This window comes from Anabrus simplex, chromosome 2 (assembly GCF_040414725.1).
Source record: "Anabrus simplex isolate iqAnaSimp1 chromosome 2, ASM4041472v1, whole genome shotgun sequence".
Taxonomy (NCBI): domain Eukaryota; kingdom Metazoa; phylum Arthropoda; class Insecta; order Orthoptera; family Tettigoniidae; genus Anabrus; species Anabrus simplex.
The window spans coordinates 831,903,470-831,924,307 of NC_090266.1; the positions used below are offsets into that span (position 1 = coordinate 831,903,470).

General features: G+C 39.4%; 1 protein-coding gene across 1 annotated transcript in view; it reads left to right on the plus strand.

Moving 5' to 3' along the window:
* The window catches only part of Trp1 (translocation protein 1), a 194,530-nt gene that overhangs the window by 16,662 nt on the left and 157,030 nt on the right, over positions 1-20,838 (plus strand). The window contains exon 2 of the mRNA XM_067141537.2: positions 6,584-6,707. Coding sequence (XP_066997638.1) covers positions 6,584-6,707 — 124 coding nt within the window. The remainder of the gene's footprint in view (positions 1-6,583; positions 6,708-20,838) is intronic.

Here is a 20,838-nt window from a genome sequence, read left to right on the forward strand (position 1 = left end):
TAATACGTGTTAAAATTTTGTAGAGACACTAAACTAATGGTGCAGTAGTTTTCACACTTCTCAGCGCTGGCTTCCTTGGGAATAGATACAACATTCTGCCGGTAATTGGATGGCACTTCTTGTGTATCATACATCTTACATACTAACTGGAATAACCTCGCTATGCTGGTTTCTCGTAAGGCAGTCTGTAATTCAGAGGGAATGTCATAATTTCCAGGTGCCTTTTTCCTATTTAGGTCTGAAAATTCTGTCGAATTATGACCTCAAAATTGGTTCTCCCATTTCATCAGCATCAGCATCCATTCCTTTATACAACTATTGGATATGTTTCTGTCATCTTTCTGCCTTTTAAAAAAAAGTGGTTTTCCATCTGAGCACTTAATATTCATACATCTAGTTTTCCTTTCTCCAAAGGTATCCTTGCACTTCTCTTTCAGCCATTCTTCCTTAGCTGTCCTGCACTTTCTATGCACTTCATTCTGTAATCACCTGTATTCTGTTCTTCCCTCCTCATTGTTTACATTCCTGTACTTCGTTCATCGATCAGCTCTAGTATCCTGAGTTGATCTTTCCTTTATTCCTAACCTTCCTTCAGCAGCCCTACTGACCTCATTCTTCTCTACTGTCCATTCTTCTACTGTGTTCCCTTCAACCTTTTCATTTAGTCCTTGTGCAACATGTTCCTTGAAACAATCTCTCACACTCTTTTCTCTCAACTTGTCTAGAGCCCATCTCTTTTCATTGCTTCCTTTCTTCAATTTCTTCATATTGAGATGGCATTTCGTGACCAAGTTGTGGTCAGAGTTCACGACTGCCCTTGGGAAAGTCTTTCAAGTCAACACCTGGTTTCTGAATCTCTGTCTAATCATAATGAAGTCTCTTTGATACCTTCCAATGTCTCCAGGTTTCATCCACGTATAGAGCCATTGTTAGTGGTATTTGAACCAAGTATTAGCAAGGATTAAATTATGACCAGCACAGAATTCAAACTGGCAACTCCCTTTTTCATTTCTTTGTCCCAATCCAAATTCTCCAGCTGTATTACCTTCTCTTCCTTGGCCTACTACTTCATTCATGTCTCCCATCACAATTAGATTATCGTCACCTTTTACATAATTCATTAAATCTTCTATCTCTTCATATATTGTGAGCCTCCGTGGCTCAGGCAGCAGCGTGCTGGGTTCTATGGTTTAGATTCTGGTCCTTCCGTGTGAGATTTGTGCTGGATAAAGTGGAGGTGGTACAGGTTTTTCTCCGGGTACTCTGGTTTTCCTTGTCATCTTTAATTCCAGCAGCACTTTCCAATATCATTTCAACTGTCAAGTCATTAATGCCCAAGATGAATGCGACAGGCTGTGGCAGACGGCACATTTTCTATTCTCGCCGCTAGGTGGGTGCTTCTTTCATTCTATTCCTGACCAGGTCGAATGATTGGAAACAGGCTTGTGGATTTTCTTCATATATTCTTTAAATTTCTTCTTCATCCGCTTTACTGGCAGGCTATATGCCTACAATATTGTGATGGGCATTAGTTGGGTGTCTTATCTTGACAACAGTAATCCTTTGACTATACTGGTTCAAGTAGCTTACCTGGTGCCCTATTTTCTTATTATTAACCCAACTCCTGCATTTCCCCTTTTGATTTTGTGTTGATAATTCTGCAGTCGCCTGACCAAAAATCCTGTTCTTCCTGCCAACATATTTCACTTATACCGACTACGTCTAGCTTCAGTCTATCCAGCTCCTTTTTCAGATTTCCTAACCTGCCACAATGATTCGAAATTCTAACATTGCTCGCTCCGACTTGCCAAATGTCAGTATCCATCTTCCTGATGATTGCTGCCTCTTGTGTAGTCCCCACCCAGAGATCTGAACCGGGGACTATTTTACCTCCGGAATATTTTACCTGGAAGGAAGTCATCATCAGTATATCATTCATGCAGAGTGTGCTGTATGTACTCAAGAGTTAATTACGGCTGTAGTTTTCCATTGCTTTCAGCTGTGGAGCAGTATCAATACAGCTAAGCCATGTTAACTATTATTACAAGGCCATATCAGTCAGTCATCTAGACTGCCACCCTTGCAATATCCAAAAGGCTGCTATCCCCCTTTCGATGAACCATGTGTTAGTCTGGTCTCTTGTCAGATAAGTCTCTCGTCAGATACCTATGCGATACGGTTGCACCTGCTACTCGGCTATCTGCTTCACTGGGATGTACAAGACTCCTCTCCGTGGCTAGGTCACACGTTTCGCAGGGGAGGATTAGAGATATACAACTGCTTTTGTTATTGATATCATCTGGTAAGATGTATCACAAAAATTTGAGAGAGATGAAAGCTGACTCCATACTGTAAGTAAAGAATTTCCACAGATTACTAAATGGGAAGTTTTATCTCTTAAAGCTTTATTGGTAGACATCCACTGTTCACATGCATTTCCACACTAAAATCACTTTTTATTGTAATACTGAAAGTTGTTTTGGGGGGCGTAGGTTATGCCTAGTTTATGCACTAAGCAACAAGATACATTTTTAAATACTGACCAGTTTTTTTGGAGATATTTTGTTTGATACATTTTCTGAAAATTTGGAACAATCTTTGACACAATTTACTACATATGCCTGCCTTTCTTGGACCACCTCTTTTTTTTTTTTTTTTTAAATGGTGAATGTCGATTTCTTCTCTTCTTTCCTTTTTGTGTTTCATTTGACTTGCACCAGCCTACATAGATATGAGAGCAAATTTGGAAACACTTTTGGAATTGCAACTTCACTGAAAAAGGGGTGATTGCATTTAAGGAAATACATCTTTCCATCCATATCAATATATTTTTCAATAAAGCTCAAGTCACCATCTTGAAAATATTTCATACACACCACTGATCTGTTGGCCGGTGATCAGTCTGCACGTTTGAACAAATCCATTTACTAAGATGATCTGGATCCTTAGGAAATCAAAAAAGCAATTTGCGTATCCTTTTAATTATGCTGACTTATCGCAGTAGCTTACACATTCCAGCACTACACATCTGCCAGGTATGATTATGAAACTTTCTCTTTCATCTGGGAGATAGAGGGTTCGAGTCCCACTGTCGGCAGCCCTGAAGGTGGTTTTCCATTTTCACACCAGGCTGTATGCTAAGTAAGGCCACGCCTGCTTCCTTCCAATTCCTAGGCCTTTCCTACCCCATCTTCGCCATAAGACCTATCTGTGTCAGTGTGATGTCAAGACAATTATAAAAAAGAAATTTTCACATCAACACAGACACTATAATAATGGAATTATCGGCACAAATACCTATATTCATTATCTGTTTAATTTCAACAGTAAATTACAGTATATACAAAGTATATACAAGTGTGAACTGTGCTTTACATACATTTATACGGCACCCTGATAATTTTTTAGCACAATCCGGCCATGGGGATTAATGACTGCTATGGTTCCTGCCATCAGCATCTTAATACTTGTCTTTCAGACCTACTACCTTACCTGCTTTGCATTTCTAATTCATTCTTTAGTTGCATATACACCATTTTCCTTCTTTATTTTTCTCATTCTCATGTTTCCATGATTGGTCATTTAAGTCTAATCTCATGAGTTATACAGTGATTCCTACCTGATCCTTCTTACTTCAGTTCTTCGTTACTGGTGGGGGTGCATGTTCAGCAAAGAAAAGAATCGTCCAAAAATGTTGTGAATTGAAACCCGTAAGTAGCAGAGATGAGATATTCTTCCTTTATGCTTGCCAGAGATCTATTGACCTATCCCTTGAAGTACTTTTACTCATATAGAGAAATTAAAATGGGAGTCCATACCAGCCTGGGAAATGCAGCCATTTTCTTTGTTCCTATAGGTCGGAGCAGTTTACTGTTGTCCCCAATAGAGCTTGCATCATGTGTGGTCACAGTGGTGCCACATTCTGTGAAAATAATGAAACCACGATGTTCGAAAGTATCGTGGTGTGCGCCGAATGTATTTGTGATGTGAATGTATTAAGTACAGAAGGAGTGAAATACGCAGACTTTTTAAAAAGCCAGATCAGTGGTCTTGTCACTAGCCAGTGGTCTTATCACTAGCCGATACTGTTGCAGGGGATGCTGGAGGTCTTCGGGCCGCTTCATGGCTCTAAGCCCATTTGCTTGTACAGAGACTAATGGGTAACCTATCCAGATAGGTGGTTTTGTCACTAGCCACACCTAAGCTGACAGCCTTGTGTCACGTGTTATGCCATGCAAGTCTCACCATGTTAGATATGTAACGTCTCATCTGTTGGCCAAGCAGGCATCAATTTTTGGTAATGGGACAAAGTCTCTCATAGTGCATTGGCACTGCCGGTGGCTTCAAGTGGCCTACGCAGTGGCCTCCACGGTATGCACTAGCCATGCGTCTTGGTAGGTGTGCTAGGTACCAACTGATGAGCCCAACCTAGCACACGGGGGCAAAACGCTGGCAACCAGGAATGAGTTAGCTGGAAAATTTATGATGTCCAATAACGGACCATTATATTGGTATTATTAACATTCCGCCTGTAACTGCCAACGGTCTTGCCCTTTTCATCCCATATTGTAATCAGTTCAATAAAGGCACATGGTCTTTCAGCATACGTAGTTCCATTCACTTTCAACCACTCCTGGGTGCTTAACCTTCTTTGTCAGGCAGTGTATATGGGATAAAATACTAATCAAGGAAAGGACAGTGGCAGAATATTAAGACATGTAATACAGAAAATGAGGTCAAGGATTTTTATTGATGAGTAATATTTATGAAGAAAAATGATGCAGAACTTAAATATAGCTTGGATGGAACAGACAGATATTGTGATAGTTTTTGTTGTTGTTGTTGTTGGGTAATTATGTTTTAACTTTACATTGTTATTACACTTCTGTAAGTGACCATTGCCACAGGGATATTTCCCATTTGCGATGTATTTAATAATAATAATAATAATAATAATAATAATAATAATAATAATACCTGAAATTTATAATCAGCAGTGAGACTTCTTTGCAGGATTGGATGCATCATATGTGGCATAGTTACTTACTGTCAAGGGCAACTACTTAGATAATGGGCTTCTTAAAACAGCAATGACACAGAGCAAGATGGCCGTAAAGTTAGAGTCGAGTAGCTGAGAGCTTGCATTCGGGAGATGGTGGTTTCAAATCCACCCTTCAGCAGTTCTGAAGATGGTTTTATGTGGTTTACAATTTTCACACTAGGCAAATGCTGGGGTTGTACCTTAATTAAGGCCACAGCTGCTACCTTCGTATTCCTAGCCCTTTCCCTTCGTTGCATTGCCAAAAACCTCTGATGTGTTAGTGCAATCTTAAACTACTAGAAAGAAAAAATTTGACACATACGCCTACGTTAGTTTGTTCGTCTGACATCAACGTACCAACGCACAAAAGTTGAGTCCGCCAAACACTAGCGTCTGTGTTGTATTGTTCAGTGATCATGTCAATGTTTGTGCCTGAAAAAGAACATAAGCGCCACGCATTGCTTTTGTTATTTAATCAAAAGAAAAAGGCTGTGAAAACTCATTGTTTCCTGGTAGAAACATATGGTGAACACGCTCTATCGATTAGAACATTTGAGACAAGCTTTCGTCACATTGTTTCGGCAAGAAGACCGTGCCTTGTGTCTGGTGGGACCAGAGAGGATTGTGTATTATGAACACTTGAAGCCTGGCGAAACCGTTAATGTACAATGCTATCATAAAAAAATGATTAATTTAAATCATGCATTGATTGAAAGATGACCGGAATAGGCCAGAAACTTGGGAAAGTGATTTTGTTACATGACAGTGCGCAGTCTCATACAGCAAAGTTAGTGAAAGATACCTTGAAATCCTTGGATGGGACATCCTTCCGTACCCGTCATACTGCCCCCACCTGGTGTCACCCATCACCTCTTGCATCAATGGGGCAAGCGCTCGCAGAGCAGTACTTCAGCAATTTCGAGGAAGTTGGAAAATGGCTCGACGAATTGTTCGCTGCAAAGGACATTGAAAATTACAAGTTTTCTTTACCACAAAAAGTGGCAAGAAACTTACGCGTACACCTGGTACTGTTATTTCATTTCACAGAAATTGAAATTACTTCCTCTATTATGGCAAAAGCTATTCATGTGAGTCCAGTTTTGTCAAAATTTGTTATTAATATTTTACTCATAAAATATTTCAAAAGGTTTTTTCTGTGTAATGTTGTCATTAAATACGTTCTTCATGTAAATAAATGAGATCTAAAGAGATTAATATTTGTATATTTAATGAATTAATCGATGTAGTAAAGTTTGTATGTTCGTCGTGTTCTGTCGCGTAGAATGCCTCTGTGGAAGTAATGAAATAATTTGCACTATGTTTTCATTAATCCAGGTATAGGGACTTTGAATTTATCATATGGTGCAATATCCCATAATGTAGAGTTCATGGTACTTTGTCATGTGTTGGCTTTTTCAGAATGTTCTTTCTGAGGCTTGTAGACTGGATGTGAAAGGAAACTGATTTATTGTAACTGTGTGCCTGAGAGAGTATTATTTGCATAGACTTTAACTAGGTACCGGTATATATTCATGTTTACAGGAACTGACTCCAGATGAACCCGAAAAGCCCTCTAAGGAAGAATATGCTGTGGCTAAATGGCTTCGCAAAAATGTGCCCACCAAGAAGACTAAGTTCCTGAATCATAATGTGGAATACTTCACTGGTTAGTGTTATTTTATGTGTTTATCGTATTTTCATGGAAATCCTACTATGTTGTATATGGCACACTTTATTTGTATATGGCATACTTTATTTTATGACTAGCAAGATACCCATGCTTCGCTACGGTATTATACTGAAATTTATAATTGAATGCTTATTGTTTTAGATATATAATCCGCCGAAATTCGTGATCTGACTCGTTCTCTGCGAGAATCCACCAAAATTCCCGATCTATTATTTTACGGCACGTTTCCTCCCATTTTTAAATCTTCCTTTCCAGCAATCGATTTCGTACTTCCCGGGTTAGGCTCAGGTATTCCTCCAGGTCAGTTGGGTCCGTAAATCTTTGCCATCTTTTCCTATAATATTTTTAATACGGATATAATCCTTCAGGAGATCCGGCGTGCTGTCATACTGGGTGCCTTGGCGGCACTGAACCCGCGACCGGACTGCATTCTTAGTCATTATCCGTCCAGGAGCCGTTTCCATTGCGGTCCGCAATTTGACGACGGTCCGGAATATTATTATTATTATTATTATTATTATTATTATTATTATTATTATTATTATTATTATTATTATTATTATGTGTTGCTGGAATGGCTGATGACAGGGAAAACCGGAGTATTCGGAGAAAAACCTGTCCCGCCTCCGTTTTGTCCAGCACGAATGCCACATGGAGTGACCGGGATTTGAACCACGGAACCCAGCTGTGAGAGGCCGGCGCGCTGCCGCCTGAGCAACGGAGGATCCTTATAAGTACATTAATAACAGTAAAATCAATTGGTCTCACCTCCTTCTACACCCCACCGCCGTTAAGTTTATTTACAGCCACCCCCCCCCCCCCCCCCCCCCGAAAAATAATTAAAAGGATGCTTGTTTCTTTATGTTTAAGGGAGATTCCAAACACCAATGTTCACGTCTATTAACTTCAGTTTTGAGATATAAGTATCCACATAAAAATAATTTACTTTTTTTCACTTCATTTCACAATAATCTCTCCTCCCCCTAAATGAATTTTCCCGCAAAAAAAAAAAACTTGTTTCTTGAATAGTAAAGGATGTTCTAAATACCAATTATCACGACTCTAACTTCTTCAGTTTTTGATTTATGTGTCCTCATGAAAGGAATTCAACTCCTTTACACTCCCGCCCTCCAAGATGGTTTCCCCACCAAAACGCCTTTTTCTTTGTTTTTAAAGGAGATCCAAATACGAATTTTCACGTCTGTAACAACTTTAGTATTAGATGTATGTATTCTCATACAATTAAGTCAACTAATGTTTCAATCCTCTCACCCACCCCCCCCCCGTTCATTGGATTTTCCGAGAATACGTGTTTCTTTACTTTTAAAGCAGATTGCAAATATCAAATTTCACGTCTGTAACATCTTCATTTTTGAGATATCAATAGCCTAATTAAAAGAATTCATCACCATTTTCAGTCACTTTTACCCCCCCCGCCATCCACCCAAGTGGTATTTCCGAAAACTAAAAATACACTTTTCTTTATGTTTAATAGAGATAAAAAATACCATTTTCACTTCTATAACATGTTAAGTTTTTTAGATATCCGTAAAAATTCTCATTTTAAAATTTCACCCCTTTTGGGTTCCCCTTAAGTAGAGTTTCCAAAAACAAATAACCTATATTTCTTTACATTTACAGGAGATTTACACCCACTTTTTACGTCTGTAACATTTTACGATTCCAAGATATTCTGTAGATATAGTCTTTCAAAAAATTCACCCCAATTTGTCACTCCTGTTTAACCGCCATTAATTGGCTTTTCCAAAAACTAAAAAATACGTGTTTCTTTATTTTTAAAGGAGATCACATATGCGAATTATCAGTTCTGTAATATCTTTCGTTTCTGAGATATGTGTATCCTCATTAAAGGCATTCAACCCATTTTTCACCCTTTTAAACTCCTCCTATTAGGACTTACTGGAAACAAAAAAAAATACGTGTTCCTTTATTTTTAGAGGAGATTCTAACCACCAATTTTTACATCCGTAAATTTTAAAGTTTTAAGATGTAGACACACTCATTTTAAAAAATTCACCCCCGTTTTCACCCCCAATATTTGGATTTTCCAAAAACGAAAAAATACCTGTTTCTTTATTTTTAAAGTAGATCCAAAATACCAATTTTCAGGTCTGTAATATCTTCAGGTTCTGAAATATAAGTATCCTCATGAAAGGCATTCAACCCATTATTCACCCTTTTACACCCTTCCTATTGGGATTTTCCGAAAACAACATATACGTGTTCCTTTATCTTTAATGGAGATTCTAAATACCAATTTTCACATCTATAAACTTAAAAAGTTTTGAGATATAGATACACTCATTTTAAAATATTACCCCTTTTTACCCCCCTTAGTTGGGTTTTCCAGAAACAAAAAATACGTGTTTCTTTATTTTTAAAGGAGATCCCAAACACCAATTTTCAGGTCTATAATATCTTCAGTTTCTGAGATATAAGTAGCCTCATTAAAGGCATTCAACCCCTTTTTCACCCCTTTTCACACCTCCTATTGCGATTTTCCGAAAACAAAAAAATACGTGTTTCTTTATTTTTAATGAAGATTCTAAATACCAATTTTTACATCTGCAAACTTTAAAAGTTTGGAGATATAGATTCACTAATTTTAAAAATTCACCCCCTTTTCACCCTCCCATTAATTAGATTTTCCAAAAACAAAAAAATACGTGTTTGTTTATTTTTAAAAGAGATCAAAAGTACCAATTTTCAGGTCTGTAATATCTTCAGTTTCTGAGATATAAGTACCGGTATCCTGATTAAAGGCATTCAACACGTTTTCCCCCATTTTCACCCTTTTTCACCCCTCCTATTGGGATTTTCTGAAAACAAAAAAATACGTGTTTCCTTATTTTCAAAGAAGATTCTAAATACCAATTTTTACATTTGTAAACTTTTAAAGTTTTGAGATATAGGTGCACTCATTTTTAAACTTCACCCCCCCTTTTCACCCCCTTAGCAACGGAATATCCAAAAATCCTCTCTTAGCGAGCACCTACATCTTAATATGAATGTATCCCCAAAATTTCATTTCATTATGTCCAGTAGTTTTGGCTCGGCGATGATGAATCAGTCAGTCAGTCAGGACAAGCTATTTTATATATATATAGATTACATTATGGAAAAAATTGTTTTGTATTCCATTGATTTCATTGCTAAACCGTCTTACTAATAAACGGTGCATAACTTTTATACAAGGTTTATACACCGTTTATGTGAAATTCATTACTAATAAACCGTGTATAAGCCTCCTGTATATACATCTGTTATAGTTATTCATTGAATTGCTTATACAGACCAGGACCCTTGTATAAGCGCTGTATAGCAGCGAGTAGCTAAAAGGAACGAGTGAGCAGTTTATTTTCGTGGTATTTATTGTCTACAGTAATATAATCGTGGTGAAATATTCGACTTATCCATTTAACATTGAACACACATTGAAAGAATGGACGATAACGTTGATAATCTTCACGGTGTTTTAAACATAGAAGACATACACCATATGGAGGCTAGACATCTTCGTAAAGTAAAACACTTTAAAGAGACGAAATGACAATGAATGACTATAAAAGAAATGATGGTTGGGCGTATTTTTGGGTAATAATGTGTTACTGCTTAATAGACTTTTGAAATTGCGAGTTTATTATACATTATCTGCCTCTACAAAGATCTTTATCAAATTTGAGTACCCTAAAAAGGGACATTTTCCTCGACATAAAAAATTGTATAACTTGAAAACCGTACGTAATATGATTTCCATACTTTGTAGTTGAATATGCAGAAATATGCTGTATAAATGCCTAATAGAAACTTTTTGATCAAACCTTTCTTTTAAGCTACAAAACAGTTTTTCCTTTCTCCTGAAATGTAAGGATTTTGGAATGTGTACACTTTTCCACTCGCCGATTCAATTACAATTTCTTACGTTTTCCGTACTATCCCAGATGGGAACTTTTGATCTTTTCTTAAGCTTTTCAATTTCTTTTTTTGGCGTTTATTACACAAGCAAGCTGAAGAAATGTTGATATTAATATAAGCTCATTTCCAGCTGTCTCACGGAATGACAATGAATAACGATAAAAGAAATGATAGTTGGGCGTATTTTTGGGTAATAATGTGTTACTGCTTAATAGACTTTAAAAATTGCGAGTTTGCTGTATTATACTGTACCCACTCAAAGCCTGAGTCCTAACCAGCATTTATCTCAGGGGGTGTTACGGTCTGAAGCATTGGAGGATCATAATGAGATCAGGGAAAGACTAGTGGCAGGACTCAATGAAATCACGACCCAGATGTCAGCTGATTGTGATGAGTCAAAAGCACAGAATGACAAGATGCGAGAGGAGTATCAGCAAGGACGCGAGGAGATTTGGTCCCAGATCCAAGGCCATATTGTCCAAGCTGCACGGAAAACTGACGAGATTGTGGAAAACATGGAAACGCCAAGTACCAACCACAAACGTACAGAAGCAAAGATTTCGGTTCTGGAGTCAGAAGTTGAATCCCTCAAAATTAATCGAGAGGTTTCAACAAAATTAGAGGATGTGGGAGTCCGGATCGAAAGCTTAGATCACAGGTTGGAGGCTTGTGAAGAAATAACTAATAAGCTGATCAAAACAACCGAAGCACCTGAAATACGGGAGCAGGAAATCGAAGAGTTGGAACGAAAACTAGGTAGTAAACTGGAAGAGTGCGTGGAGAGACAGTTTAAAACTAAGTTCATTGCGGATGTCAACGCAGACAAGATAGATGAACTGAGAAAGGAAGTTGAACTGTTGATACGCACAAGGACAGGTCCGGTACTCGAGATTTTAACCTCGAGTATAGGGAGTTCGAGACCCCAGAGAACAGAGGGTTGAACAGGATGGAGGAGGAAAACTTGGCAGCTGATACGACAGGTACTGAGCTCGATAGCTGCAGTCACTTAAGTATGGCCAGTATCCAGTATTCGGGAGATAGCGGGTTCGAACCCCACTGTCGGCAGCCCTGAAGATGGTTTTCCGTGGTTTCCCATTTTCACACCAGGCAAATGCTGGGGCTGTACCTTAATTAAGGCCACGGACGCTTCCTTCCCACTCCTAGCCATTTCCTGTCCCATCATCGCCAAAAGACCCATCTGTGTCGGTGCGACGTAAAACCAGTAGCAAAAAAAGAAAAAGATACGACAGGTTCGAAACTCCACATGGGAGACGGATCATTGTCGGCCTCTGCGAACCATGCTACGTCTCCGGTAGTTCATTTAATTAGGATGTCAGATGACAAACCTCCCAAGTTCGATTCTCGAGGACAAATCACGCCAAAATGGTTCATTAGGGAGATCATGAATTATATCAAAGAGCATAGGATACCTGCCGAATAACAACTGCGGACAGTAGAAAAATTCTTGGACAGAGCGCCAGTGATTTGGTTCCTGGCGTTTCTATATACTTTTGATGACTTCATGGGGTTCCGCCAAGCCTTTTTACAGAAGTATTGGAGTATGGAATCACAGCAGAACCTCAGGTTAGAGTTATACTCTACATCTGCGCCAACAAAGTACTCCGAGTAATTCACCGCACAGTTTCATAAAATGCGTGAGTTGGATAATCCGGTCTGTGAGACCGAGCTCATAAGTGCCATTGTGAAGCAGTTGCCGTTCGAAATTCAGCGAGTGCTGATTGCTTCTAATGTACTCACGGTGGTACAGGCGAAAGGTCTGTACTGACAGCTTGACCAGACGACCCATCATGGGAATGGTAGGCACCAAAGATCGTCAGAGCCGCAGGTTAATAACATAGAAATAGGGACAAGCCCGAGAACCGAGTCCACTAGAGGCCAGAGCACGAACACCAGTCGTGAAATGACGAGTATAAATCGGGAAGGCAAGAGAACGTATGAGCAAAATTGGCAACATAGACCGTGGAACCACCGAGGGGAATTTCAGGATAAAGGAAGACCGCAGTACCGGGGAAACTTCCAGAGAGATGGGGATACCGTGGATATGAGGGAAGGAGGAATGACAGTCGGCATTACCCGTACCCAGGACGGAACCCAGCCCAGTACAGAGATCGTCAGACCGGGCGAGTTGGCCGTGCGTGTAGAGGCGCGCGGCTGTGAGCTTGCATCCGGGAGATAGTAGGTTCGAATCCCACTATCGGCAGCCCTGAAAATGGTTTTCCGTGGTTTCCCATTTTCACACCAGGCAAATGCTGGGGCTGTACCTTAATTAAGGCCACGGCCGCTTCCTTCCAACTCCTAGGCCTTTCCTATCCCATCGTCGCCATAAGACCTATCTGTGTCGGTGCGACGTAAAGCCCCTAGCAAAAAAAAAAAAGAGATCGTCAGAATGCCAATAATGAATTGGAAGAACGACATCAGGAGAGAAGGCGGTATATAGATGAGCTAAATAAACGAAAATGGAAGGATGCTATCCAAAATAGAAATCCAGATGAACAAGTTTCCGGAGCTGAAAGCTTACAGCTACAGCAAGCCAGGTCGGAGCGCAAATTGAATCCGAACGCGAGCCAATTCGAACCTGAACAAAGGGTCGGGGCTACAAAAAAAACGTCAAATTTTGGAGGGGGTATGGACGATCGCGAAGATCGATTCATGGATTGCGACCCCAGAGGAATTGATTGACGACCCTCAGCCTCTGATCGCCAAGGGCATCAGACAGTTACCTATCATCTTCACGCTCACTTACTGATACAGGCACTAGCATCTCCGTAGTTTTACAAAATTTAATGGAAGAGTTGAAATCAAAATTTAATATCCCTATTATTCCAGTTTCAAGTATCAAAATTCGAGGGATAGTTCCGGACAAGAAAGTCATTTGTAAGTAACAAGCTTTATTGGATATCGAGATTGGACAGTCGACCTTTCCACATTCATTCGTGGTGATGGCTAAGATTAACTACAATCTTATCATTGGGGCTGATTTCATGACTATCACGCTTTGACTGACATGGGAGACAATACAATCAAGTTTAAGTGTGAAGATATTACAGAGGGCACATCAATGGACCCTCAGGAGGCGACAACTAATAACGAAGAAACTGTATGGAACACAGAAGTTCAAATTCGGGAAAACGAACTAGTAGACGCAGCCAGCATTGACACAGAAGAAATTGTCAGAACGATGGGAGAAGATGATGGGAATTGTGAAAAGAACATTCAGGGAAAAATTAATGAAGCAACCATCGATTCAGAGGGAAAGGCAACATTAGCAGACATTTTGAGAACACATTTGGCACAAAACCAGGAAAGATCCAAAATTTTGAGTACGAATTAAATGTTAACGATTGGTCCCCTTATAAGAGAAAGGTATATCTGGTCGCAGAAAAATTCTATCTTCAAGTCAGGGAGGCCATTAGGGACATGGAGAAGGAAGGTCTTATATCTAAGTCCCCTACTCCTTTCTTGAACCCGTTAGTGGTGGTCAGAAAACCCGATGGTTCCGTGCGTATTTGTTTGGACGCATGGGCCATAAATGAGAGACTGGTACCAGAATATGAACAAGCGCCAGCCATTAAAGATTTTTTAAAGAAATTCAGGGACATGAGGTTCTTCTCTACGTTTGATCTGACTTCGTCCTTTCATCACATAGTATTAGAAGAAAAATCAAAATTGTTAACTGGATTTTTATTTGACCAGCAAGCATACGTTTTTAACAGGCTTCCTTTTGTTATTAAGAACGCTGGATCAGTTCTTATCCGCACTCTTGATCGAAACCTCAGCCCTAAAGTCAGAGACACAACTATTCGGTATGTGGATGACATTTTAATAGCCACAAAAACTCTAGAGGAGCATTTAGGAATTATCGTTGAGGTCCTCACAGGTTTGGGGGAAAATAATTTCAAAGTAAATCTACCCAAATCCAATCTGTGTCAAGAAGTAGTTCTGTTTTTGGGTCACTTAGTTGACGGAGAAGGGGTACGATCTAATCCCTTGAAGATCGAAGCAATCAGGTTATTCCCAAAACCTACCAAAATTAAACACGTTAGGCAGTTTGTGGGTATGTGTCAGTTCTTCGCGGATCATTGCCCGGAGTATACGTCGGTCGTGGCACCATTGCAAGACCTCCTCAGAAAGAACAACCGTTCGAAGTGGGATTCGGCATGCGAAGAGGCTTTCACTCAAACCAAGCAGAGGCTATTGCAGAACGTAAAACTAGGATATCCAGACTACGAATCAAAATTTATCATTCAGACTAACGCTTCCACCATAGGGATCGGGGCGGTCCTATTACAAGAAGAACCAGAAAACTCTAGCAAGAAAACATACATTGCGTTCATGAGCTGAAAATTGCGGAAACTTGAGATGAAATACACCATCACTGAGTTAGAGATGTTGGCCATCGTCAATGCCTTGCAATATTGGAGGAAGATAATCTATGGTTTCCCCGATTATCATTAGTACAGATCACAAGGCATTAATGTTCATAATGAAGGCAAATATGTTAAGTGAGAGGGTCAGCCGCTGGGCTTTGTTTGTTCAACAGTTTGATCTTACCGTTGAACACTGCCCAGGGAAATTGAATATCTTGGCGGATACATTAAGTCGAAACCCCAGCCCAGATGATTTCGCGATACACCGTTTGGATTTGATTGATGAGGATTGTGAGATACTAGAAAAGCTGAGAGAAATCGGAACGCTGCAGAAGAGAGACGAATTTACCAACTTAATGATTGACTTCTTTACCCAGAAACTTCAACTTGGCAGTCCCGAGTTTATTAGAGTAGGGAAGATGGCTCCAAATTACCATTACTTCAATGGGATCCTGCACAAGTTCGTGGATGAGAACAATACGAAGCTGAGGTTAGTCGTGCCTTCGGAGATCCAAAAGGCACTTGTAAATCATGTTCACCGAGTCATAGTCCACGGTGGAATCGGGAAGGTTTTATCCACGATCCAAGAAACTTTCGTATGGAATAGAGTGAACAAAATTGTCAGAGATGTATTGCGAACATGTGACATCTGTCAGCGAATTAAGCCGAATCCATTCTTGCTCAAACAATCACCGCGTCCGTTGTTACCTACTGGGCCAAAAGAGATGTTCGCAATGGACCTATACGGCCCTTTGCCAAAGGCCCGCATGGGAAACAAATTCATTTTAGTAAGCTTAGACGTGTTTTCCAAATTCGTGGCTCTATATCCCATGCAGAAAGCAAACTCTAAACTGATATTGAGGGGAATGATATCTCACATAATCCCAACCATGGGAAAGCCGAAATTCATCCTGACTGACCATGGAAGTCAATTCATGTCCTTGGCATTTGCAAACAAATTACCCCGGCTAGACATCAAACGTACTGAGCTCGATACAGCATCCTGAAGCTAACCTGTCAGAAAGAATCATGAGGGAGATCGCCAAGTTCCGTAGGATTTACTGCTCAGAAGCGCATTGGCGATGGATTGATGTGGTACCTATAATCACGGAATGTATCAATACCACTATGCACGAAGCTACGGGACGAATACCTACGGTGGTTCACCATAACCAATTTAAGGCCAGACCATGGCATGAAGTCGTCGATTGCCTGATGGATCCGCGAGAGTTGCAAGAGATGTGCGTGACTAAGACGCGTGAACACCTACAAGCGCAAGCTGATAGAAGGTTGAGGAGGCTGAGGAACAAGCGGTTTCATCGCCCATTGAGGGTAGGCGAGCTTGTGTTAGTCAAGAAGCCGACGCCATCAAATCCAGAGCAAAAGGTGTACCACAAATTTTCTCGATTTTATGTGGGACCTTTCAAAATTATTCACACTTACGAGAATAATTTCTACAAAGTCCTAAGCATGGATGGCACCACAGAAAGTGTGTACAACGCAGCGAATCTTAAATTGTACCACACGGCAGCCGAGGGTATGGGAGAAGACGAAGAAGAGGGGGAAGGAGAAGAAGAAGAAAATGCTGAAGGAGAGGAAGAAGCCATGGAATTAGATGGCCAAATGATCCAGACCATGTTCGGAATGTGGAAATCCAGACAGCGACGTCCTGGAATTCATAGAAATGATTCGTAAATTAGAACAAGAGAATAAGGCACTTCAAAGAGAGAATCATCGACGACGGAATGAGATTGTTAATGCCAAAGGACTGATAGAGTTTAGAGGGATGTCGGAAACAAATTGATGACGCTATATTGATTCCAAAGTTATTAAAAATTTCATGTATGCACAAAATGTTTAAACGTAGCGTGGGAAATAATGCGGCCTGTGGGGGTGTGATAGGCGTCATTCAATTATAATTAATTATTGAGGAATATACATTTCATTTTCAGAAGAAAGAATGTCTTACTTTGCATATAGTCGTACAGACCAGGCCGAGATGGTATTGTGCAACCTGCCACAGGCTGTTGTCTCCACTAAGATTAAGGAATACAATGGCAAGCAGAATTAGAATTCTCAGAAATTGTGACGAGGGGAAAGAAATAGGCCAGAGTTATTTCCAAGTAGTGGAAGGTTTCAGGCCCGCGGGCGAAATTAATGTGTGACACACTGGAGAGAGCAGTGTGCAAAATTCCTAGAAATGACGGCAGGGTATCTCCAAGTTACTAGCAGGAGTTGACGCAAGGTTGGCACTTGAAGAAAAAAATATGAGACTTCTCTGTCCCGCGCAGCTTGGACCAATCGTAAAATTCATAGACCAGTAGCAGGTACGCCAACTTCGTATTGTAAGAAGCCCTAGCAACCTTAACTCCACGGATTAAATTTATAGAAGGAAGTGAGTTATAAATTTGGAATAAGGTGGAATTTAGAAGCATAACTGTATAATAAAAGTTATTAACTGAGGGTGATTGATTGGCGTAATTCTGAGAATTCAGGGATGCTATCCGTTGATTGGTTGCAGGCAAAGGACGCTGAAAAAGAGCGCGAAATCCCAGGCCGGGATACAAGAGCTGAATTCGCAATTATATCAATTATCAGCGAACGATATTAGTTCAGAATTGGCATAGAGCCTTTGAGAACATAATTACATCATTGGATCCCATATTTAAGCCACTGGCAAAGGCGCAAATAGTTGTATGAGGATATCGGAGGTGCGCGTCGTAAGATGACCTTTCGTGAACTCGGAGGAGAGGGGAGTCGAATATAAATATAGGGTCGTGGAGACAGACTTACTTCTGATAATGTCTTCGAGCTGTTACCACGCCAGCGGTGTGTAACTTACTTGTGAATATTCCGTGCTGTTACTACGCCAGGGAGCATGTGTGTATTTACTCGTGGAGTAGTGTTCGAAGTGTTAGAATATTACGTAGCACTGTGATTCGTGATGTGTAGTAGTTCATATTACAGTCTTGAACAGTCTACTAGCGGGAAGAGTTCCAATATTTACAGAACTCGTTAAATTAAAACCTGCAGGTAGGAGTGTGAGATTATACAAAAAGAAATTAGGAAGTACGTGGTGTGAGAACGATCACGGGTGTTCGACGTATTTCACCCAGTAAACAGTCAATCATCAACTGATACCTGGTCAGCTGCACGAACACGCGACGGGAAATCGAGTGTGCGTCCAGGCCGTTGTAAAGGGGATCTCGAGGTATCCCATGTTCCTAGTGTCCGGTAAAGGAACGAAGAATGTATATTTACATTGAGTGGGCTAGATAAAGGACAAGGAATGTAAAGTTTCAGTTCAATATTAGTGTGTGTAAAATTATTAAAATGTTAAAATTTTAAAACTTGAAATTTAATATGTGTAAATCTGAAAAGTGCATTGGATTACCTCTTCAAGCTGGCATGAAAACCAGTAGGATGCAGGACTAAACTGGACGGGGCCTGTGCTCCTCGTCCAGTTTAGCAAACTACAAGGCTGAGATGAGTACCCATTAACATACACTTGTAGATTGCTATCGTTAGTGGGAGGAAATCATATTCTTTCATTATGATAATTTGATTGTGAAACGAACCGTTTCCGGATGGTATAAATTCAAAGATAGACAAAGGGACAAATGAATATGTACATAATTAGATCAAGCACTCATCATAATTTTGATTATTTAATAGAGTAGAGTAGGGTTGATTTGTTTATGCAAGTTCTTGAATTGTTTGAAATTATATGGAGCACATTTCACGTAAAGATAAGATTAATATTCATTTTATAAGTGCTCAAATGTGTTTTCCGTTATCGGAAACTATAGATATTAAGGCATGTTGTAAGAGTATCCAGAGGTAGAGGGTTGCCGAGTGATTTTTGTTCTTATGGGACGGAATGAAGTCCATTAAATTGTCTGTAAATATCGATGATTATTGGTGCAGCGAAGTCGCCAGTGGACAGAAACATAATAATCAGTAGAAGTATTGGAGTGATAAATGAACATGGGTAATGTGTAAATGCGTGTTTATTGCAATGCTTTGTGAATAACGGCACGGGCCTAAGTTAATGGTATGTTTGCAAGTTAAAGTAATTTCAATGTGGAGATAAAATGTGGCGTGAATATTTTGATTCATGCAGTAAATAGGATTTTAACCTTAATTGTTGATTTAACGTTTTTTTGACTCCATAATAATCATAAATATTTGTTTAGAAGTGATAGAGGCACGTGTATAGTCTGGTCATGATGTGTTGAAAGCCCAGAGTGGTTTGAGCCCATTTTTGGGATCGGAAGTCGTGCGGGATGAAAATCCGGCATTAGGTGAGAATTGAGCCGTTCTTTTTTTGATGATGAAATAGATAAATTTCAATGCCTACGTCGATATAAAATGAAGATTCGGTGTCATGAGTGGCAGGAGTCTACGCACCGAAGATTAATGAATGGAATTAAATGTTTGAAGAGTTCCAGTGAAAAAATAGACTTCAAAACAAAAATGGAAGGAATAATTTAGCACTTGCAGAGATTGGATGTATCTGCCCAACTGCGAGGTGCCATGGGATTTGATATTTGTACTGAGAGGACATGGTGTTTCCCTGAATTAACGACAGTACAAAAATAAGGTTGCGGATTCAAATACCTTTATGATGGCCCGACCGATGTGAAATCGGATCTGGGTGGTTCATATTTGGGAGTTAACATATGTGACTAAGTTCTAAAGATGGGAAATAAAAATATAAAACTTCGAAATAATAATAATGATAATAATAATAATAATAATAATGATAATAATAATAATCCAAGTAAGTCATGTCTTGATTAAGTGCCAAACTAGACTGGAATTGTAAAAGGGGTTATGCGTTAAACATAATAATAGTCGACTGCCACGTATCAATTGAAATTAAAATATAAAATTTCGAAATAATAATAATAAAAATATAAAATATTTGAAGTGGCAGAAGAAGAATTTTTTTTTTTTAATTTCTGAACATAATAATGATGGTGGGAGTTGAAATGAAAATATTGAAATTTTCAAACTACTTTAATAATAATAATAATAATTCTTATTTTTTAAATTATTTTGGATGATGATGAATGATACTAGGGAAGTCAGCTGGCAAAATAACGTAATAATGTCAAGTTGTTGTAAATAATAAGTTAATATTTGTAATATGAAGGCAAATCCCTACATCTGGACCATTAGGTTACAGTCGCTTTGTTGTTTCATTCAGTTAACGATTAGAATATCTTGGTTAGGAACCCGGATAGAGTTTGTAGTGTCCTGGGTTGGTCTCATCTCAAGAAAAGTAGAGGCGATGACATGGGTCATGTGATAGCGCCCACTTGGCCATGACCATCAATGGTCATTGTGTTAACGAGGGTAAATATGATACCTTCAGATATCAATGGTTCCACCATCCAAATGGAGGGGTGGTCAAAAGTGTCAAATATTGTGTAAAACGTTTCTGGAATAATTTGCCAATACCGGCAAATTAAGGATCAACAGATTTGGGTTGTGTGTAAAAAAAATATTTTGTTTACTTAAATAAAATGCTCCTTTAGCATTTGCAAGGGAACAGTTCCAGGTTTTTGTTCTTGTAGAATAGTAAACCCTTGGTGACCGTTTAAATATCCGTCCCCATTCCTAGGACGGAGCCTTCATATTTTTCCCTTAGATCTGATTTAATATATTGGTTTTTTTTTTGTGTTTTGATGATGAGCGTTAAAGTTAATGATTAGAGTGTCCCGTTCAACCCTGTAGTACTAATTGGATGGTGCTCATACATTTAATTGGAGATCTTA